This window comes from Sinocyclocheilus anshuiensis, unplaced genomic scaffold, assembly GCF_001515605.1.
Source record: "Sinocyclocheilus anshuiensis isolate Anshui unplaced genomic scaffold, SAMN03320099.WGS_v1.1 scaffold179, whole genome shotgun sequence".
In the NCBI taxonomy this organism is placed as follows: Eukaryota; Metazoa; Chordata; class Actinopteri; order Cypriniformes; family Cyprinidae; genus Sinocyclocheilus; species Sinocyclocheilus anshuiensis.
The window spans coordinates 1,550,359-1,574,537 of NW_015549577.1; the positions used below are offsets into that span (position 1 = coordinate 1,550,359).

Consider the following 24,179-nt stretch of genomic DNA (forward strand, 5'->3'; position numbering starts at 1 on the left):
AAAAAGACATGAGGTGGAACGACTTCCCCTTTTAACTCTCTGATCATCACATCCAATATGGATCAGTTTGACAATAAAAACATTTTATCAAATGATTTTGATTACTTGAACGAAATCATTCAAGTACAGAACTGCTTGTTTTCAAATATTTAAAACTCAGTGCAGTTTTAACCCTTTTTCTGAACAGTTTGAAATAATAGAGTTAAACATAAAGCAAGCACCTTTATTTGTTTGAACTGATACATAGGTTTATATTGTACACTTTTTTGCTATTTCGTGTTCATATACATGTACTAACCGTGGCTAAAAAAGGCAACTGTTAATGGAAACAATGGCAAGTATACAATACAATTAGCAAACATATCAAAATCAGTTTTTACAACATTTTTAGCAACCAATTCTTTCTATTGGTCTGCCATAGTGCAAACTGTGTGGTTTGAAGACAGTGTGTTAGCGTGATATTAACATTCAATCTTACAGTTCTGATATCTCTGTCTCGAACACATTTCAATGTGTAGACCGCATTCACAGCGCCTCTGCTTCAAGTCCTTCTGTCCCCTAATAACGATCTCAAGAATACTTCAAGTGTGTAGGGCTGTTCGAAACACATTTCAATGTGTAGACCGCATTCACAGCGCCTCTGCTTCAAGTCCTTCTGTCGCCTAATAACGATCTCAAGAATACTTCAAGTGTGTAGGGCTGTTCGACAGATGAGTAGTGGACAAAAGCTACGATTAACAATTCGATCGGTGTGTTTATTGCAGTGTATGTGGAAGTTTGCGTCAGATAACTGTATTCAAGCTCTGTTCAATGTTCAAGAGTCCCTCTCTGTTTCTCTTGGATACTCTTCTTAAATAAGCTTACCGGTTACAGCTGTTACAGCAAAGATCTAAATGATTGTATTTTGGCGTGGTTGCATAATACAATGTTGTCTGCGTATCCTAATGAGAGTATTCTGACAAGGTGAAAACATGAAATAAAGCAGAGAATGTCGTCCATTTCAATAGTGTCCATTCCCAAGTCCAGCCAGTATGGCATTCCTTTAGTACATCCATGTAACATTGGACTCATGTAGCAGAGATACTGATTTAGAGGAAGATGACAAAAAACATAGTCAAATAAAGCAGTGCCCAGAGAGTAAGTGAGCGTCTTTCTATTGCACAGTGTCTTGCGGAAAGCACTGATAATGGATGGTGGATGGTGTGATCAGATGTCCGGGTCTATGAGACGGATCGAGTCCAGTCTGGGCACTGGTTCATGAGCAGCCACAGCGGTCTACTACCATTGAGGGGATTTTGCCGTAGATTATCTGCTCTTTGCCGTTGAAGTAAAGCATGTTGATGGGAGACATCTTGGTGGGGGTGCAGCAGGGCCCGGCGGTGCCTCGTGGATTGGCCTTGTTTACCAGATGGGTGTGGGGATATTTCTGCAGGTGCATGAAGTCGCATTCTCCTGAACAGTAATTCGCCTTATAGCGTTTTGGAGCAATAATCCAGTCCCAGCCGAAGTCCTCGAAGTCCACAGTGAGAGGGTACCTGCAGCATCGAGACTCTGACGAATTCTCGTCGCAGTCCAATCCAGAGTCCCTCCGGATTCGCTTTGGGCCCTCGGAAATTTTCACCTCCATGAAGGGGAGCTGGGTGTGAAAGAAACCAAAGAGCCAGTGTTTCAGTTTACTGTTGGTGCTTTCCTGTCTGAAGGCACTTGCCAACTCCTGGTCTGACCATGAAGTAGCTTTGTCCAACCATTAATGAATGCTAATGATTCTGGTTCCAATTCCACTTAATGATTATCATCGCTAAATGATGCCATTAACGATTTTTTCAATTCTTATTGCAGTTATGGCCCCCAGCAAATCATGAGAGCATTTCTGATATCAGCAGAACCAATATACAGACATAAATGTAATACATTTTTTTGCCACACTTTTTTATGATATTTATATTAAATAAAAAATACTAAAACAAATAGAAAAACTAACTTTTTTTAAAAATTCATTTGTGTAAAGTACCATTGAGTACCACAAGTTTTAATTTAAGCTTAAGTTTCATGAGGGTTCACATTTTTTATGTAGTTCGTTTCTTGTTAGACATGGCGAAAGTAACTTTAGATTCAGATCCAGATTAATTCACTAAAAATATTTTTTTATTTTAAACGAAGTATTGCATAACTAAACCATGTAAATAATTTCTCAATAGTGCTATTCACAACAATTACTGTTGGCAAAGCTCTGTCTAAAAGCGGTTATATTTTACGAAAAACGCATTTGTGGTAACCACAACAGCTCAACTCACCAGTCCATCCTCTCCAGCCTCAACTGAGGTGACGGCCAAGTCGTTTCCCTTCGCGTCAAACGCGTTTATCTCAATGCCCCAGTTGGTCTCCGGTTGTCTTAACCACACCGCCAGGACCTGTTTTACATCTATACTCTGCCAAGACGTCGCTCCTGCGTTCACATCGATCTTCAAGGATCGTATTCGTATGTGCCTTCCTCCGTCCGTAACGGGCGTCAGCCGTGATATCTGTAAGAAGACGGTGGTCGCTTCTTCCGCCGGTCTCAGATGAACCCACAGCTGCGCTCTTACGATCCGGTTCGCTTGAATCTTCGGACTGAAGAAGAAAAAACAACACTTCGGTTTCCGATCTACTTGAACGATGGGGTCAGCTGAAAAAAAAAGAAAGAGCGATTATACGGACTGTATTCATGATTATATCTACAGGTTTTATCATTAAAGCAGTTTATGATGTGGCGCACTGATATAAATTAAAAAATGTTGACTACGCCCACAAAATACAATGCATTACAGACATACAGCAGACAGTTAAATGTAAAAATGTGATTGACTATATATATATAGTTCAGATATATGTAGTCATTTACATTAAAAAAGACCTTATACGGCATTGCGGAAGGAAACATTTATACTATATTTAAAAACTAATGGATCGGCTATTTTTTTATTTTTACCTAAGAAATAATGCCTGAGATATGACCCAGTTTCAACTAGTTTGTAAATGTCACGTGTGGTAAAGGTGAAACCATTTTCTTCTGACCGACGCTGGTGCGCTTTGCTGCGCTTCCATGTTCAGCGTGCGTAAAATCGGGTTAGCAAGACTGATAAAGGAGCAACACAAAGCCTTTAAAAAATCAGTAAACGAGAATTATTTTTGCATGAACTGTGCATTTAATGCACAATAGCCGTCTTGTGAGTGCAAATGGCTTGGACGTAAAGACTGCGTAAAGGGTCTCTCCAAGTAGCCTATCTACCCTATTTTTTGTCCATTGTTAAGAGGATACATATACTTGAATGAATCTTTGAAATATACGATCCTTACGCTCTGTGGCCATGGTCATAATGGTCTCTGTGGTGGCATGTTCATCGTCCTCTTCCACAGCTCCATCCTTACTGTCATCCCCCAGAACATCGTACTGATCCAGAAGTTGTTGCAAAGGCGGTGCTTTGGGTAACAGCTGCTCGACCACGTCCCGGCTGATGTTTGGAGCCTGTTTGAGTCGGAGTTTGCTAAGAATTTGGGACTTGATGGCATGCAGTCTCATCAGCTTGCTGTGTTGTCTGAACTCACATGTGGAACACTGCTCGCTTTCCTCCGTGGCTGTGGAAGGCTGCTGATGCGCCGTTATATCTCCATGACCCACTGAACCACATGCAATTAATACACTTAGAGAAAGTAAAACCCGTGTAAAATGCATGTTCCAAAGCGTGCTAAAGGATGTTTGATCTGATTTGCTATGGAAATGAACCTCAACACACACCGGACAAGTAGATGTCATGCTTAAATTCGGCAAGGCTTTTTATACTGCAACTTTGGCCACTCTATTGTGTCGTAAGATTCAATGATTGGCTGAGCTGGCAACAATAAACCTAATGGACATAGCTGGACTTCTTTCGCAGTTCTTAAAGAGGCATGACATCTTAGAGGAGTCGTGGAGGAATCAGCCGAACTTGAATACAAATTATGCACATGCATATGAAAAATACGCATAATTATTATAACATTTCAGTGCGTGCATCTAGGCTACTCACTATACAAACGCATCTGACCCATAATGTAAAGGCTACATGTGACATTTATGCATATGAAATCATAATCAACAGAATATTTGTTTTTATCTTAACAGTATCCATACATAATTTTCCCTATGTCCTATTTTTATGTGTATTTGAAAAGGTCAAGGCAAATGTTTGGATAATATTCTTGTCGATTCTGTCAATGCAACGGAATTTAATTTCACTACATATGTAAAGTTTTAAACGTAAGATATCGAAAAATCACAATTCATCTTATTTGTTCAGCACTCCCTCATAGCTGCAGCTTCTTCATTTTTTTAGACCCGTGGGTAAGATACGTAGCGCCATCTTGTGGAATAACTTGTGTAACGCAGGTGAGGTATGTCCCGGACCCCCCTTTTCTCAAATATCTGTAGTTTTTGCACAGTTATTAGTTAAAATGATACATATAAAGATAGTAGACGAGGAAAATAACAAAGAAAAATATACAAAAAATAATATACAACTTCTAGTATACATTAGAAATTATAATTGTGTTGGATTATGGCGAGAAAATAAGTCATGACTTGATTCTGATTGGCCAGCTGTGGTACATGGCAACCGATTTTCCTTGCACTACTCCGCAGTTTTCCTTCTTACATAATAACATAATTTCACCTCAAATCAATATTTCATGTCCATTTATTTATTTGGCAAGGAGCCGGATAATAAGCAGGATAATTTGCAGTCATCCGGTCATTATTGCAAAATGAACAGTTTCAAGGCCATACAAGACTCTGCTTGGAGTCTGGGAACATTTTGTGATAATGAGCTGATGACAGGGAATTATCCCATCACTTATATCTTCGGTTCAGTCTAATAATGTGAATATAAAAAAAGGAAGAATCGAAGATTCAAAACATAATGACTATGCTGAAATCTTTCTTTATTAAGTTCCAGTGGATTTAGGATAATACCTAACGTGATATAAAATGATCTAGTCTGAAATTATCGTGCTTGTTTGTTTGATGTTTTTTAATGTATTGTAACTCGCTTCCTAAAATCGGTTATTTGATTGTGGTATAGGCCTACTTATGAAATGTAAATTTGTAATAAAATCTTAATTAATGACAGTAAGCCTACTGTATGTAAGAATGGAACCTGTTGCTATAGTTACTACGCAAGGAACGCGATTTACAAGTGTCTTCGTAAATTCTGTTTTAACTGTGGTTTTTACCGTGGGTCGTGGAAAAATATAATTTTCAAATTCAGTGAACATTTTTTGGTAAGCATACACTACAGCTCAAACTCAATTTATCAGTGTGACGAAACCTTCACGGAATTAACTATTGAATCACACTTGTGTGACAGACAGAGCTGGGTAGATTACTTGAAAATTGTAATCCGTTACTGATTCCAAATTACATGACAAAAAAATGTAGTTAGGAACCTAATTCGTTACATTACACATTTTAGGTAATACGGGTGCATCTCAATAAATTAGAATGTCATGGAAAAGTTAATTTATTTCAGTAATTCAACTCAAATTGTGAAACTCGTGTATTAAATAAATTCAATGCACACAGACTGAAGTATTTTAAGTCTTTGGTTCTTTTAATTGTGATGATTTTGGCTCACATTTAACAAAAACCCACCAATTCACTAGCTCAACAAATTAGAATACTTCATAAGACAAATAAAAAAAATGTTTTTTGTGAATTGTTGGCCTTCTGGAAAGTATGTTATCAGACTAATTTTTGATTAGCTTTAGATGACTTTTGACCTAACTAGTTTATCATATTGATTTAAATAGGATAATAATGTACCATATTGATATAAAAATGCAAAGAAAAAGAAAAAAAAAATGTCTTCTTGTTAACATAATAAAGTGCACTAAACATTACATTACGTCAAGGTTTCCCAAACTGGGGCTTGTGAAGGAACTGCGGGAGGTACACAAGTTTAATGAAAAGCTAATAATTAAATCATAGAAATGGAAAATTACAATAAATCATTTTAAAATAACAATTAAAATAAAACACTTACTAAAAAAAAAAAAATGATATGTTTACCTGCATATCATGTGATCATTTACCAATGTCAGAGAACCGTGAACATAATGTGTTACTTAATTATTAACTTATTACCTTAAAATCTCAGGGGGGACTTCAAATAAATGTGAAAGAGATTCGGCTGACAAAAAAAAAAGTTTGTGAATCCCTACATGTAAATGAGAAATAACGTGAATTTGTGCATTTTAATGTGTTTGAAAGAAAAAAGCCTTCCAAAGACATAGTAATACATGGTTAAATAACCTACTGAGTGATAAGTCAAATAAATAGTAATGTGTTCATCAGTAGTTGATGCAATGTTGAAATGTTGAGAACACACTTATTAAAATGAAAACGATTTAGGTAAATCCAGTGGTCAAATGCTGTGTGGCCCTCTCAGTTTTCTGTGTATAATTACAGCCATCTGACCAGTAACTGGTCTTTGTGTGAAGGTCCACAAAACTGGAAGACTTTCTGAATGTATATAAGTGGTAGGCTATTTTAGAAAGGAGCATTTAAAAGATATAAGGAATTAGGGAGAATCAATCAATTATGAATAATTTATTGGTATTGTGCGAGTAATATGTAATCATGTAATCAATAGAAAATGTAGTCTGATTGTAATTGATGTATTTTAATCAAATTTCAAGTACTTAATTTTTGGAAGCTGTTTATGTAATCCAGAATACATGTAATCAGTTACTACCCAGCTCTGGTGACAGAGATATTCTCTATCTGTATATGCTGTATGACAAGAAAACAAATTAGTTTATTTTCTCATATTTTACTAAAAAAAGTTTCTGATAGGAAATAGATTATACATCTCTAGGGTGGCCTATCATGAAAAAGTTTGGGAACCCCTCTGTTAGAAATATTTATCTAATCTATAGTATTAGTGAAAACAGTCATTCCACTAGGTGGCGAAATTGTGTTTAAAAACACACTGAGGCGCAACCTGTGTCTGCGTGTGTTGCAGTAACCTATTTTACCCAGTTTACAAACAAATGTTTAGGCAAGGATAGCATAAACTAAGTGTGCCCGTGAATAGAAACAGGAAGAATTTCCCAGCTGCAAATTCAGTCATATAGATGGCCATGATTGAATGGACAGAGAGAAGTGCAAAAGCAACACGGATTCATGCGCTGTTGTGCTGCTTCGCTGTCCTGTCATTGGAATGAAACTGAAACGTTATCATCATTATATGTGGACTCCGGACGCACATGTTGAATTCTGACCCGACTTACCCTACAAGAGCATGTTCATCAACATGCTTTCTCATTCTCCTGTGGAGTAACCAAGACTGGTATAGAAGAGGACGCGTCTGTCTGTTAATACTGTGGATTTATGCCAGTTTTCATTAAAAAAAAAAACGCTTTGGATTGAATGATTTCTTCTGTGTTAATATCCATAATATTGACGCTCACAGCCTGCAGACCGAATTGGTATGTACCCACAATGATTAAATCACTGGTGGAATCGGCAATTTATAAATAGAAAATCCACAATGAACAGCATTATCTGTGTGATTACGGAATTATGTGTTTGCATAAACAACCACTGCATTTTTTTTAACCGATTCTTTAAAACGTTGTATGAGCCAGACTTGCCATTCCTAATAAATACCATATCTAGTCGACTACTACATGCTTTAGCCTATTAAAACACATTTTTCTTTATATTGCCTCATAAGGAAATCCTCATTCCTGTGAAGATTTAGTCATTAAGATGTCATGGACAAGGTTGCCAAGACACTGAAAAATAGTCATCATGAAAATATATATTTAGCCAGGCGAAGACAAGAAATAACTCACAATAATCATGCATCTTCTTCACACAGGGCAAGTGTGAGGTGGCCATGAGGATGCTATACATCATGGCTGACCATCTGGAGTGTCTCAACTACACTTTGTACAGAAATACGTCCTTATCCTAGCATCTTATCCATACATCACAAAACCCTATAAACTGCCAAACAAGGGAATATAACCTTGGTATCTCGCCATCTTTGCATCTCTTCCCCTCACTGCTTTCAAACCAATGCTACATTATTTATATCATGGGATGCATGAAATCCAAGCACCGCGACCCCACTCAGAACTCCAGCTCATCGGAGAAAGTGGATGGCAAGCCAGGAAAGCAAGGAGAGAAAGCAGTTCTAGTTTTCTCAGAGATTGGCTCCATGGAGGACCCGGGATGGGTCAATCCGGTGCTGCTGGACTATGCCCAGAGACTCTCAGAGGAAATTGTGGCCCGTGCAGTACAACAATGGGCTGAGGTGGACAGCCGGTACAGTGACATCCCCTACATTGAGTGTGATGTGCCATAACGTTTCAACTGGATGAAGTAAGATTGGATTGGCCTGGCTCACACCCCTCCTGTATGTAAAGGAGAGCTTTCAGATAGACAACTTCAGGCCAGTGGAGGATCATGTCATTTTGGGAAGCTGTTCTTTTGATCTCTGAAAACCTCTTTTTTTATACCAATTAAGGATTCACATGAAATATTCAGCCATTTTTTGTTTTTACACATTAAAAGTTTTAGGGTCCTGTTTCCTTAACTAAGAGCTGTTATACCACAAGACTGCATCTTTTTATGTCTCGTTTACCCTCAAAGCCCAGTCGTATAATTAGAGTCTCTGCAACTGTCTAAAGGCCACAATCATCCCAACCATGTTTAGTACAGACTTAAATTTTTTTGCCTTTAGTATTTTCATGTTCATGTGGCTCAGCACATCAGACAGTACCTCATTTCTATTTTCCATCCATCCATTGGTCTTGGTCACATTAGTGAAATTTCATTGGCAAAAAAGGTCCATTGGCAATAGTGTAGTGATGACTTTCAAACCAAGAATCTTTGTTGGTCAGCACTGAGAATTCAAGCGACCTACTTGAACCCATAGCAAAATCTGTGTGGGGAAATCTTTCGCCCTTGATGCAAAATTCCTGATCATGTGGATTCCTATTGAAATGGCTGGATTTTGTCCGTGAAAAATCATTGAAAAATGGTAAATGTGACCACACATTTAGAGAACGGCTGCTTAGGGGTTACGGTTTCTATTTAAGGGGCTAGGGATCAATAAGTGTACATTACTTCATTGCTAAATTTTTTTGACATGACAGCTCTGTCGACTGTAATTCCTGGTACAAACAACCTTGTGGTCACTATGGCCAGATGTTGTTTATACATGATACATGGATTCTTAAATTTAGAGATTACAAATCATCCTGCATTCTCATGATGCCATGAAAGAATACATTCAAAAGAGAAGAATTCCCAAATTAAGCCATTAAACTATTTTGTTAATAGAAGATTTTCTTCTGTGCAGCTCAGATATGCAATTCTTAAAGGCCAAGACATTATAAAAACAAACTTAGTGCTACCAGGCTGCCGAAACCCCCACTTGGAGACAAAATTCAGACAGGGGACCAAACATGCCAATGTCCTTAATGATTGTTAATACAAGCACAATTACTCTTCTGGTAGTGTTTTAACAGCTGCTCACCAATGCTTTTTATTGATGTCATATTGGCACTTCTGGGTCTTGTGCCATGCTGTCAGGTAGCCATATACTCCCTTTAATGATCTCCAGGTCAATACAGTGCAACAGTGGGGTTCTGGAAGTAAAAGTCACATTCGTTTTCTCCATAGAAAAATAGATTTTTAGTGATAATGTATAAACCTTCTAAGACAGACCTACCATGAGCTCTGATGTGGCTAAGTAATGATATAAGCTTGATCACGTCAGTGTGTTTTCAACTACATAACTACTAAAAAATCTTAATTTCAGAGATCACCCTCTCCCATAGAGCATTGTGTAATCAAATTTCTCAAATCATTTACATATTTGTGCATATCTGAATGTTTTGCAATTAACTTTTTAATTGCATAAGTATAAAATAAATCGATGTATTTTATACTTGTTATATTTAATTTTTAATCTTTGTTTTATATCATATTCAGTCATAAAATAATTCACAGTTCACAGTTAAATACCTTTGCCTTGTTATTCAGATTACCAAAAATGTTTTTGCTTTCAAATCAAAGGTTGATGATGAAGCTGTTTGTTTTGGTTAATGGCTTTAAACGTTTAACTGAAGAATTTTTTCGAATCCCTATGGAGAAAACAAATGAGAAAATAACTTCCGGAACCAAGGCCACTGAAGACATGGGTAGTCACTGTTATGGCCTGTTGCAAAGACAATTAATTAAGCAAGAACTGCACTTTGACCATTATACTTTTGCATAGAAAGTCATAAATGCAGAGTGAAATCTTAAGATTAAGTTGTATTTTATGAGGCCTTTCAGCACACTACAGTATGTGCTCAGAGTAGAACCTCAGAATATCTCAGTATCTAAAAAAACAATCAGCACATGATTCACTGGTGTTCATTACTCTCAGTAGCTTCCATTCTTATACTAGGCCAAAAGTGTGTAATCACCTATAACAAAAAAGTGCTTCAAAACCAGTATAAATAAACAGCAGTCAGACTATTTTTGTACTAGCGTGTACTGTCCAGCTGATTTCTCCTAGGGTCTCCAGTCATCTCATAAATGTTTGATGAGTTGCTGATGATTCTGACCAAAATTGTTGTGTTTCATATTTCAGTCTATATTTCAGACAGAAGTGATTTACCTGTAGTCTGTGCAATCTCAGTTCTGTAATTTAAAGAAAAGGGAAAAACACTGCTGCACCAATAAACCAACCATGGCCTTTGTCAATACCTCAACTGTTGCCATCTTTCAGTTTCATATTTATCACAACACTTAAAATATGACTTAAAATGCCCTCCTTCAGTGCAAGTCTATGGGAATTTTAATGTCAATTTATTAACCACCAAGAGAAAAATGAATTTTTTCTCTCTCGAAAATTAATAGCAAACCTCTCTGCTAAATGTCATGATTTGAGGTATTATTCATGTCCGTACTATAGCACAATGCTACGCCTCGCGTGCCTGACTTTACTACTTGCAGTTGGGTGCATGTTTAAATCCCTAACCTTAATTAAGTATGAGCAATGCTTTAACAAACACAACTGTTAAGTAGATTAACTGGTCTGCTGCCACGCTATTAAGCCTGTCAGTCAATTTACTAATTACTTAAATAAATACAAAAGTTTTTTACACTGTTGTTTTTATTGAGATGCACTGTTGAAATGTTATGCCATATCTGCTATCAAAACCAAAAACACATACAAAACAATCATTTTATATTTTGTTTTTGCACACATATAGGTCACACACCTTTTATGAACATCCACATAGTTACATGAGCAAAGAAGAGGAGAACTGAATTATTTGAATTGAAGGCATCACGCCGTCTCAAAATCCTTAAGATTTATTCTGTCAGGCTTGATACTCTGTAGTCTAGGCCAGTGGAACTGTGTAGTAAACACTGTGCTTAATGGCAGTCATATTATGCATCACATGACGATACTTTAATCCCACCAAACTGAATCATGGCCAGGGTATGTGTTAAGGTTGTCAGGGTTAATCACGGATTGCAGCAAGTGCAAAAATGAGTGTCTGCCATTCTCTTTCCACAGCGTTTACACACAAATGATTACACAGCATGGAGGAAAAAGACACCTTTAAGAATGAAGTATGCAAGATATGATTCCCAGAACAAGATTCACCCCAACAATAGTGCTGTAAATTCATACTGTCCTATAGTTCACCCAAAAAAGAAAATTCTGTCATTATATTCTCAACTTAATGTAATTTTTAACCTGTTTAAAAAAAGCATCACATACATGTTTTAAATAGGGTTGAGTAAATGATGACACAATTTTCATTTATGGATGAACTTTCCCTTTAAAATATGACTAGGCTGCTCTCAATTGTTAGCTTACTCTAAATTCCGTTTCCCAGTGGAATGGCACAAAGAAAACTCCCCAAACCTCTGAATTTCCACAAGAAACTAGTATTGTTCATTTCATCATAAAGATCAGTGAATCTGTGCAGAAGTCTCAGAGGAACATTTGCTTTAGCTATAAGCAGCAGAATTATTTTTGCATTCGTCAGCTATACTGACAGAAATAACAATGCAGATTTCTTTGATAAATTTCAGAGGTTTGTGAAAGCAGCTTACGGGATTTTTGAGGAGAGTTTCTATAGTTTGAGATCTCTTTCACCCAGGGAGCTGAAACATTCTTCAATAGCCTGCTCTGAGACCCCAGACAGGGTAGAAGGTTTCCACTTTGGACTCTGGTGTTTATCGATTAGCACTGCAAGCAGAGAGGGAAAAAATCTGACAGTCTTTTCTCTGTAGTTGTTCTGGACAAAAAATTTGGTTAGGTGAGTGGAGCTGGCTAAGAATACTGCAAGAGGCACTTTAATTTGAGGTAAAACCCTATAATAACCTTTATAATTGCCAATAACAGACATTATTAGATTATAGGGCTGGGTAAAAAATATCGATATCTCGATTTTAATCGATTCTCATTTTTACGGAATGATATCGATTCTTAAAGGAACACTCCACTATTTTTGAAAATAGGCTCATTTTCCAACTCCCCTAGAGTTAAACGGTCTCATTCCGGCGTAATAATCAAGGAACTTTGCTGCCGTACCATGGGTGCAGCCGGCGCAATGATATTACGCAGCGCCTGAAAATAGGCTAACTTCAGTCAACATAACCAACATGACCACCTGCTTGCACAGGGAGCGTGCTGGGGACTATTTTCAGACGCTGTGTAATATCATTGCGCCTGCTGCACCCATGGTACGGCAGCAACGTTCCTTGATTATTACGCCGGAATGAGAGTATAGTTCCTAGCCATATCGGCCTAGAAAATCGCAACTTTTCATTTTCCGTCGGTCTTAGTACACGATGTAACTACAGAAGAGTCAAGTTTTAAATAGGAAAAATATCGAAACTCTTTGGTCATTTTTGAGCGAGATGCTAACGGTCTAATCAGATTCAATGATCTATGCTAAGCTACAGCTAAAAGTGCTACCGCCAGACCCGGAGATCGGCTGAATGGATTCGAAAACGGTAAAACTCAACTGTTTAACTCTAGGGGAGTTGGAAAATGAGCCTATTTTCAAAAATAGTGGAGTGTTCCTTTAAATCCCAAGAATAGATTATTCTAGCCTGTTTTCAGTTAATGGTCGCAACATTGAAGCGCACCTCCCATCCAATAAATCGCAATAAGCATTGTGCGTTGGTACTTTAAATATGAAATAAAGTCTCAGATTTCAAATTCTGTCCATTGTATTGCAGTATTCCAACAATAAATGCCATTTTGGTGCTGTTTAATGTGAAGTGACAGATCGCTGTAGCGCCTCAGTTTAACAAACTGATCATCTCCTTCACATTAATACCAGTTTCAGCACAAAATAATCATGACTAAACATCCGAAGGTAAGTTAAAAGAAAGAGTACAACTTTACAATCCATATCCTGTCTAATGTAATCGCTCAATCAGTTTTTCAGCCATGCAAAAACGTCAATATGGGCTTGTAAACAATGTCACGTAACGTCACATTTACCTCAGAAAAAACGTATTCGGTGACCATAAACTCATTAATCATATAGAAATCTGTAGAGAGGGGCATTTTGCTAAATATATGCACCATATAACATATTCATTATAACTTTTACTGTTCTTCAATGTTTAATTTATGTTTGAATAAATCCATCAAGTTTTTATGACAACCACCATTTAAATGTTTATATAAAAAAAAAAACCCCCGAATTGAAGTAGAAATATTATTATGTAATTGTAACTTTGTTATTTTAAAAACTTCATTAAGTGTAATTTTAGCAGTTGTACTACAAATCAGTCAATTTTAACCTTCAATATTATAGTAATGTACCAACTGACTTTCATGTATATTTTACAGCATTAGTGGAGAGATTTAGCTTTTCCTTGAGAAAATTTGGCATGTACTCTGTACCTGATATGCATCCAAAATAATCGATACTGAATCAAATCGAATCGGTAATCAAATCGAATCGCAAGCTTGTGAATGAGAACCGAATCGAATCGTGAAATTTGTGTCAAAACCCAGCTCTATTAGATTATATAATTTTTTACATCAACAATGTACAGAAATGTAAGAAACTCATCATCTCAAATGTAGTTTTAACACAAATATGAATTAACCATAAACATACTATCATAGACATATATCATATGGGATATTTCCAGAAACATTAGATTATGGTTCAATTTTATAGAAATGTGTATGTAACATATGTGTAAAATGTTAAAATGTGTAAATGTTAAATTCAGTAAATTACAAACTTTAATTGTATGGATTATTCTGGCAGAACATTATACTTCTAGATTGCTTTAATTTACAAAATTTTGAATGTCTTTGAATTTAAATAACAGAAAGAGAAAATGATTCTTCAGGTTAATTCAATTTAATTCAACATCCTATGGTTGTGGCCAATTTAATTCAAATGTCAAACCATGACTTAAAGGGAGTCCATTTTTTAAATAAATTTGACCAACCCTTTAAAACCAACATTCTGATTTGATACACCTTATATACAGTTTATTAATAGGCACTAATATGTGAATTTTTGAAGAAAATGTGTCTTACCTGCTCTGACTCCCTCATAAAAATCGTGACCTCTCTGCAAAGCAAGAGTAAAAACTCATGACACAAATAACACAAATATTTCCCCTAAACTAATAACTGCCATGTGAAAAATGTGCCAACACCGCTTTAAGGTGATTTGATTTGGGTAATGAAATGATAAAGCATTGCATTTACAGGGAATTGCATTACATACCATACAGGCCTGACTGAGTCTATACTCCATCACCAACACCTCCTGCAAACTCATTCTCGCTCCTTCCTGAATCTGCCTGAAAGTTAACTTCAGTGAGGTTGGGGACATTTTGGCCAGAGTCTGTAAAATCCAATACAAAAACCGAATTTAATAATGAAAATAAATAAATAGCAATTTAAATATCCGACTGTATCAACAAAGTATCATCTTTTTGTTTTACAGCATGAAAGCATGTGTGGCAGTAACGAAAGTGGATTCAAAAATGTAATTAAAAACATTAATCTGAAATGTACGGTGGCCGAGAGAGCTCAACGTGCTGCAAATGAAAAAACACCTGCAAATTAAGAAAACATCTTCATCAATTTGATACACGCGCTGCAAATTCACACAACACAAACAAAGAAATGCGCATCCCTTAAACATTTCCGATGTGGACTGTGTATATCTGCAGCGTGTTTCTGTTTGTTTGTTTTGTATTTACAGCGCGTTTCTTTGTCTGTGTTGTGAGAATCTGCAGCACGTTTCTGCATTTGGTTGTGTTGTGAGAATTTGCAGCGCGTTTCTGTATTTCAGGGTTCCTCAATAGGCGGCCCCTGGGCCACATCTGGCCTGTGAGAGAAAAAAGTTTGGCCCGTGCTAATTTCAAATAATGTGGCATGAAAATTCAAATGCAGCATTTTGGTTGTGTTTTGAGAATTTGCAGCGCATTTCTGTATTTGGTTGTGTTGTGAGAATTTGCAGCGAGTTTCTGTATTTGCAATGCATTTCTGTATTTGGTTGTGTTGTGAATTTGCAGCGCGTTTCTGTATTTGGTTGTGTTGTGAGAATTTGCAGTGAGTTTCTGTATTTGCAATGCATTTCTGTATTTGGTTGTGTTGTGAATTTGCAGAGCGTTTCTGTATTTGCAGCGCGTTTCTGTATTTGGTTGTGTTGTGAGAATTTGCAGATCCCAGTGGCTTATTGTCACATGTCGCTGTCGGTTAGGACAAAAACTACAAGGAAAAGATACTTTTTAACAAAAGCAAGAATAATATAATAATTGTAATAATAACAACCATTATAAGCGCGTTGAGCTCTCTCGGCCACCGTAGAATTGGACAGACCGAGCAGCTAAAGTTATGATTTTAATTTCATTTAAAATTAGTTTTCGATTTGATCAAAGACCTTAAAAGACTTATAAAACAGTGGATGGATGGATGTTCGCTTAAGTTTTCACAAAAATTAACAGAAGCTGCAGAAATGTGTCGTTTTGGGTGAACAAAGTCATAATTTTGTTATTTTTCTGTGAACTGTCAATTATCTCCCAATAAATAAATAAATACATACATACATAAATACATCTAAAATAAAATAAAAAAGTGTGAGCTGGGGAAAACATTAAATGGTCCACACACACAAGGGTAATGGCCAAGTGAACTGTTGACAAAAAGAGGCCCCACATGAGCAGAGGACCAGTCCATGAACAGCCTTGTGTTTGGGGAGATCCTTGCATGACCTGTTTGGTCATAAATCTTCACATTTAATTAAAATGGCATATTCTGTTTATATCAGGGTCACTTTGTATAATACAGTATAATGAGATATTGCGATTATTTATATTGTAACTTTGTATAGGTCATGAAAGGACAAAAACAGCAAACAGGAAACAGAATTTCACTCAAAAAAGAATAGTCCAGACATATACTGAGCAACAGCAACTGTAAATATTCAACAATAAAAGAACACAATGTCAAACATCAATTTCCTTTCTACAGCTCACTATAAACAAAGTGATGCATGGCAAAGTAGCGCTATGGGAGAAAAAACAGAATGGCTTTGAAATACTAATGAGGTATAATATGATTCAGGGCCCATTACGCAATAGAAGAGAGAGCAGAGAGCACACAGACCTCAAATTAGAAGCCATACGCGCTCATTCTGTTTATCTCGCTAAACATCCCAGAATCAATCAGACGCTTTACCCAGCTGCAGGAGCAGGACATGGAAACACACTCCTATATGAAGAACAAACCAAACCTTGCTATGACCTTCCCTATTGCCATGTCATTTTATGAGATTCATTAAAACATCACTTGCACTAGGGAGTGAATGTGAGCTTCGTATGGGTCTTACTCTGCTAAATAATTGAATAATTCATCCAAAAAGTAATATATAAAAAATACTGTCATAATTTATTCACCTCATGTTGTCCCAAACCTGTATCACTTTATATTTTCTGTAGTACACAAAAAGGCCATTAAGGTCATATCCTGGCCATTCTTTTCAATATAATGAAAGTGAACAAGGACTAGGGCTGAGAGCTGTAAAACTTTGAAGTGATAAAAAAAAAAAATAGTAATAAAATAAAAAAACACCATAGAAATATTATAAAACTGATCTATCGTAAAGCACACACTATATTCCATCTTCTAAAGCAGAGGTCCCCAACCACCGGGTCGTGACCCACTACCGGGCCGTGGAAGAATTGCTACCGGGTCGCAAGAACATTCTGGGAAAAATGTGTATAGATATGACACCCTGTTATTTATTTATGTTAATGATTGTTCTAATTATTCTGTATTTTTTTTGTATGTGATTGATATGGAGTAGCAATTTGACAATTTCATGTAAAATAAGTAAATGAAAGATTGCTCTGATCTGTCACATTTTAAGAGTTAAATGGATCGCAGTTGATCCGTAATACATACGGATGAGACCCTACCGTTCGGCATGCACGTGATTCACAGATTAATTTGCCAATTTACACGTACAATTTTAGCAATTTTAAACCACAAGAAGAAGAAACGAAAGAGAGCTCAATTCGTAACTCACTCTCGCACACAATCAAAGCACACACAAGAGACGTGTTTCAGACAGCGCGGAAATACCGAGTTGCGTATACATACACATGGGGGTCAAAAACCCTTCACGGTATTGTCATTCTCTGTGCTTTAAATATTTGTTTTCTTGCTTATCCAAAAAAATTGTCCAATATGTCACTCAAAAAAACCTACAATATAATGCGTTGAACCACTATATAATAGCCTAATATATATATATATATATATATATACACACACAGTATATTAGGCTATATACCCCCACCCCCAGTCCTGCCGGTCCGCGAGAATATTTTCCAAACGTAACCAGTCCGTGGTGTAAAAAAGGTTGGAGACCCCTGTTCTAAAGTCATAAGTAGCTTTCTGTGAGGTCAAGACTGTAATTGTTAATCACAACAATTTTCACTTTTGGGTCATTTTTTTTTGTGTTTAGCCACTTTCCCTGAACCCACCTCAGTCTGTTTGAGTGCAAAAGCAGAGCCATCTTTCTTAAGGTTCTCCATGATCTCCTCCACACTTCCAGCTGAAAAGAGCCTGAAACAATAGAACAACAACAAAATATGGTCAGTCCTACAAACACAAACATGTATACAAACCCCATCTGTGGAGGTTTTTCTGCTGCACGCTCATGCAGTCAAGCCAAATTAGTCATCAGATTGAATCCTGAGACAGCAGATTAGTGCAGAATCAACTGATGTTATGTAAGGCTCATATGCAATGCAGAGTCAAACTCCACAAAAACAGGTAAACAAGGGGTGTATAGGCTCATGGCAATTTGTTCCACTAAACGCTCAAGCACCCGGAAGGGAAGACGTAAAGACAACATTGCACACGCTCTGGTCATGGTGGAAACTTGAGTTTTGGAGCATGTCCAATGTTTATCAGTCCGATCATTTCAGGCCTTTGATCAACAAACCCAACTTTTTCCCTGCACGTTGAATTATGGGCCTTTCAGAGTGCCATAAATTGCCTGGAAGTTTTCAAGTTTTACCAGCACCTGAAGGCTGGTGTCTAAAGCTTATCCAGTGAAACAGACACAAACCCAGAAGTATAACTAATCGGTTTCAAAAGTGTGAAGTCTACAGATATTAGGCCAGCACTGCTCCTGCAGATGATTTTGACTCCACCATCACAGTATGCAAACAGTGCAATTACACAACTACTGTGTCACTGCTAATCATACTTAAATATTACAGGTTAAATACAATGCTGATTTTACTGGAGCTGGGAGATATAGCTAATGTTCAAAAGTTTGTGGTTTGTGTTTGAAATTAAAACTTTTATTCAGCAAGGATGCATTCATTTGATCAAAAGTAACGGTAAAAACATTTATAATGCTACAAAAGGTTTCCATTTCAAATAAATGCTGTTCTTTTCAACTCTTTACTTATCAAAGAATCCTGAAAAAAGAAACATCACTTGATCACTTTTGATCAATTTGATGCATTCTTGCTGAATAAAAGAAATAATCTTCTATCCCCTAAACTTGTAAATGGTAGTGTGTCATGGTTTTCACAAAAATATTAAGCAGTACAACTGTTTTCAACATTGATAATGATAAGAATGTTTATTAAGCACCAAATCAGTATATTAGAATGATTTCTGAAGGACAGAGTGATGAAAAAAAACGTGTACATCTACAAAAATTGCTAGATAGATAACTGATAATTGAGATAATTGATTGAATGATAGATAATTTGTATCTATAAAGGTTTGTCCTCTTTTTCATTTTTCAGTAAACAGAATGATCAACATTTAACCTACAATTCTGATCATGAATTCTTGTGGATTGATCCAGAATCTCAAAAGAATTGCAACATAATGTTGAACCAAGTAATATAAAAATTATAAAAGCATGAAAACTGATGCTTAATTATAAATGTTTGATCATTTTGAAAAGTTGTAAAAAAACTGTAGTGCACTTACACTGGAAGCCTATAGGGCAAGTGTACGAATGTTTTAAAGCACATACATTCTTGTTCTTCAGAAAGGTGTATTCAGCTAAGAACTCCCCAATTTCAATAGTCAATTGACTTCAGCAAGCATCACTAATAACCATACTTGACCATTTCAAAAGCAATATCAGACTGAAAATTATACTTAAAACCTAACACCTAACCAAAGGTTAGGCTAGTTTTCCATTTCAAGGGAGAGCTTTAGTTTAGGGTTAGGCAAATGACAATAAAGCAAGGAGAGAAGTGCGTTTAGGTTTACCTGTCGATGGCATCTGTCTGTTCTTGCAGCACAAAAGGTTTCTCAGCATCCAGACTGCTCTGAGGAGACATAACAGCAGTCTGTGTTTACACACCAGCTGAAGCACATATACAGGGCTGTATTTCAACCCAGACAACTGCAATCCTCATCTATCTGTGTGTGAATATGTGTGAGGCCATTTTTGTTCCTGTCAGACACCATGGCTGTGTCTGAAGCTGAAGAATAAGCATAAGAAACATTTTTCAAAAACAAAAAAAAATTCCAAATTTTCACTGGTAGTGCATATATAAATACACTATAAACTAGTACAATGTTGACTGACTGTTTCAGATTCAGGCCATTTATCATTTCATCTTTTGTGTAGACTAATTTACTCCCTCCTAGTGCTTTAAAGCTGTGACATGAATCCCAGTGACATTTCATTTTACACCTGCTCTAGAGATACAGATATCTCTATTTCAATACATTGTCACAGAATCCGTAACATGGAATCACAATTCACTGTTAGAATGAAAGTGTCTATATTCCTCTCTTATCTGCTCAGGTCTGGATACACCCCATCTAATCTTTAGTATCAAACAATATACAGGCTTTAAAGTGCAACCTTGATGAACAAAGTTAATATAAGTGTATGGTTTTATGGTTTAGTGGCAGCTGCAGTATATAAAACTCTCTTTGAAGCAGGAGCATTGCCAGACATAATTAACATCCAGTGCACTTTAGTGGCATATCATAATGCAAAGACTACCTGTAAATAATCACAGTGTTTAGATTTTTAATTAGGCTACTATTATAATTAGTTGAGAATAGAAGAGAATAAAATAAAAGGAATGATCATAAGAGGTCTGGCAAGGGTCTGTGAAAGTGGTTTGTCCGGAGCATGAAAGTCCCTCCCTCCCGAGGATCTCTGGAAAGCTTCGTGATGTAAAGACTGTATGAGTCACAATAATCCTCACTTAGACACTCCTGTTCGGCACACACAACTTCACAGCATTAAACACAGATGGCCATAAATCCATACCACTAAGCCATAATGAGTCTAATGAGTATAGTAAAACACAGAAGAGGACTTTGAGCTTTTGGACAGTCTTGGGAATACTGTCACTAAACTGAACTTCATGTTCATTATAGCATACTGAAACCAGGGTGTGTGTGTGCGTGTATATATATATATGTATATATATATATATATATATAATTTTATACCTTTTTTAAAATTTATATAATAAAGTTATTATTATTATTATCATTATCTATAGTACTGTTCAAAAGTTTGGGTCTGTAACATTTTTTCACTCTTTGCTCTTCAAGGTTGCATTTAATAAAAAATACAGTAAAACATTATTGTGATTATTGTAAAATATTATTAAAATACAGTAAAACATTATTGTGATTATTGTAAAATATTATTACAATTTAAAATAACTGTTCTACTTTTAAATACATTTTAAAATGTGATTTATTCCTGTGATGGCAAAGCTGAATTTTCAGCAGTAATTTCTGTAGTCTTCAGTCACATGATCATTCAGAAATCATTCTAATATGTTGATTTGGTGCTCAAGAAACATTTCTTATTATTATTATTAACGTTGAAAAGAGTTGTGCTGCTTAATATTTTTGAAGGAACCTGGATACCTTTTTTGAATTCTTTAAAATAGTACTCTTTATAGATGTGTTTACTGTCATTTTTTATGCATCTTTGCTGAATAAAAGTATTAATTAAAACAATTACTGACCCCAAACTTTTGGCAGGTAGTGTAATTGAAATTCACAGAGGAACGAAAGTCATACAGGTTTGGAAAAACACATGGTGGGTAAATGATGACAGAATGTAATTTTGGATGAAATGTTCCTTTAATGTGAGAAAATCTTCCACATTTGTGTCGCCACGTACATTTGGTGCTTGCTGAACATTTAATTGTAACTATATAAAGATGCACTGAAAGCAAATCCATCAGTGTTGTATACTGTTGCTATGGTGACAGCTTACACAAGCCCACCACTGTGTAGTGTAACGGCAGGCACTCAGGTTGTAAAAGTTTTTAAAAAGAGTCACGTCTGTTTTTGCCACATACCTGTTCCTGATAAGAATCCAGTAGTTGGGCCACATCACTGTTAGATGGAGTCTTCAGATCAACAAGATCCTTCTCAAGAGACACAATCTGATGGGAGAAACAAATGGTAAAATTCTCAACATCACAGGTAGAAAAAAATCTAGTGGGTCTAGATCATATACTGAAGAGCAGAGAAATGAACGTGTTGTTTACGACAGGAATTTTTACAAGGTGTTTCCTGATGGGCAGGGGCACAGTGAAACACAACATAAAACTACAGCTTAGTGTCCAAAACTTAATGCACAAGTAAACCTTAGTGTGCTCCCAACATTGCGTTTAAAGGTGCAGTCACATCAGCTAAAGTTTGCATGCAAAAATAGGTCCACTGTCAACAGTGAGGAGATATATGAAACACTCCTCACATGGAAGTTACTTTAAAAACCAAGCGGCTTTTAGTGTCATCAGCATAGAAAATTTGCAGAAATCTACATGAGGAAATCTTTCGCCCTTAAATGAAACTCCTAATTGCATGGATATTTTCTCACAGGGAATTGTAAGCCTTTATTCTTTCTAAAGCTGCTTTGGAACAATATGCATTGTGAAACATGCTATACTAACATATTGAATAGAATGCATTACACCAGGATATAAAAGGAAGAATGGCATTTAATTCTTCCATCAGGTTCCCACATGTTGGAAAAATTTATTTCTTCCACTTTTGATGACTGGATTAGGTTTTAAAGAGATTGGACATGGAAAGAACAATTTCTAATTTTTTATTGTATTTTTTTTAATCTTAAATTATACAGATTTCCAGGCCTAAAAATCACAATTTTAAAATTCCCTGACCCTTGTGGTCGACTGAATATATAGCCTAATTGTCAGGGTTGTTTTACATTGCTCAAAACAAACTGAATCAGCTCACGACTAGTTCTGCGGTACAAACTAACGCCCTGTCCTCTGAGCCCTTTTGTGGTTATTTTTATCACAAGTCACTTCTGTGTGTAGTGTGTACGCCAGATCCTGCTGGTCATCTGTCCTTGGCCAGAGGATGTGTGTGTGTGGGTAGGCTTGTATGCCCCTCTCTCCAGCAGTGCCAAGCCCTGGTCCTCATTTTCACCTCTGGCACATTAACTGGGCGTAGTGTCAGGGCTCAGTCGCCCCCTGCTGCCGAAAGCTCGCTGGCAAGCCTGAGAAATGCTGACTAATGCCGCGTTCCAGGCAACCCCTAACCCGTGTTTTTCCAACCTTCTACCCATGAAAGTGCACTGGAACGGCAGTCAAACCCGTGACTTCCCACCCGTGAACTCGTACTAGATCGATGTACTCCCAGTTCCGCACTCTGACGTCACAGCTCGCGAAACAACAATGGCAGCCCCTACGGATGTGGTGTTTATGCAAGTGGTACACGGTGAGAAATAGACTTTAGGACAATATAACGTTGCAATCAAATTAATAATAATATAATAATAATAAATAATACACACACGATTATGTATTACAATGTTATGTGTCTGAAACCATAAGTATGTTGTGAAAGTATATCACTACATGGAAATGTTGGGCATAGCTAACGTTAAGATAACGTTAGGTAAACCTGAACTTGACCATGCAAACGATCATGCTTATAAAAAAAAAATTATGTAATGTACAATTTCTCAGCATAGCGAAATTAGGCATACAATGTTTAGCTAGCCAGCTCACAGTGAGCACAAGCCCCGTACGGTTCGCCATGCTGGTTTGTTTACATCTAGCTACCACAATTCCTTGCGCTCAGGCAGTTTGGCGTGACTTGCCTGGAATGCTACAAAGTCGTGAGTCGTGGTTTGAAGTCGTGACTTATGGGCTCAAAAACCTGCCTGGAACGCAGCATAAGTCCTCTCCTTTCAGTAACTCTCTCATTTCAGCATTAAATGCAAGAACTGCAGCCCAAAAGCCCAGGAGGCCAGCACCAGCACAGCTCCCTTCCAGTCATCATTACCTTGAATTTGAGTTTCATCCTTTCGAAACAGTCTTAAAACTGTTCTACAATTGTAATAGCTGCTTCTTAGCACTGTGTCCTAACCAGGAGCTGCATGTGAAACCATTGTACAATGTGAAACAATCACAGCCAATATTTTTATATTTTATTTATAAAAATATAAAATATTTTAGCTGAAAATGACAATAACACTGAAATGTTCCAATATTTACTTAATTATTTACTCAATCTTTGACAAGAGAAAAACGTGCAATATCTATTCACAAGGCCATCAGTAGACTATGACAAACTGATGCAAGGGAAAGA

General features: G+C 36.7%; 3 protein-coding genes across 3 annotated transcripts in view; 1 reads left to right on the forward strand and 2 right to left on the reverse strand.

Annotated features, from left to right (window-relative positions):
* Positions 1-628: 628 nt before the first annotated feature.
* Positions 629-3,888, reverse strand: LOC107657539 (growth/differentiation factor 8-like). Its single transcript, XM_016445678.1, has 3 exons — positions 3,337-3,888; positions 2,295-2,665; positions 629-1,636 (listed from the first exon to the last, which is right to left on the reverse strand). The coding sequence occupies exons 1-3, from the start codon at positions 3,791-3,793 to the stop codon at positions 1,256-1,258; spliced, it is 1,209 nt and encodes a 402-aa protein (XP_016301164.1). The 5' UTR covers positions 3,794-3,888; the 3' UTR covers positions 629-1,255.
* Positions 3,889-7,088: 3,200 nt separating this feature from the next.
* On the forward strand, positions 7,089-9,064 carry akap19 (A-kinase anchoring protein 19). Its single transcript, XM_016445679.1, has 2 exons — positions 7,089-7,503; positions 7,899-9,064. Exon 2 carries the CDS (start codon positions 8,118-8,120, stop codon positions 8,385-8,387), a length of 270 nt encoding a protein of 89 aa, XP_016301165.1. The 5' UTR covers positions 7,089-7,503; positions 7,899-8,117; the 3' UTR covers positions 8,388-9,064.
* A 2,749-nt stretch (positions 9,065-11,813) lies between these two features.
* Positions 11,814-24,179, reverse strand: part of LOC107657541 (3-hydroxyisobutyryl-CoA hydrolase, mitochondrial) — a 28,339-nt gene continuing 15,973 nt past the window's right edge. Inside the window, exons 9-14 of the mRNA XM_016445680.1 lie at positions 21,914-22,000; positions 19,839-19,897; positions 18,077-18,158; positions 14,806-14,925; positions 14,613-14,646; positions 11,814-12,284 (exon numbers count right to left, since the gene is read on the reverse strand). Of these exons, the coding sequence (XP_016301166.1) occupies positions 12,169-12,284; positions 14,613-14,646; positions 14,806-14,925; positions 18,077-18,158; positions 19,839-19,897; positions 21,914-22,000 (498 nt within the window). The 3' untranslated portion in view covers positions 11,814-12,168. The remainder of the gene's footprint in view (positions 12,285-14,612; positions 14,647-14,805; positions 14,926-18,076; positions 18,159-19,838; positions 19,898-21,913; positions 22,001-24,179) is intronic.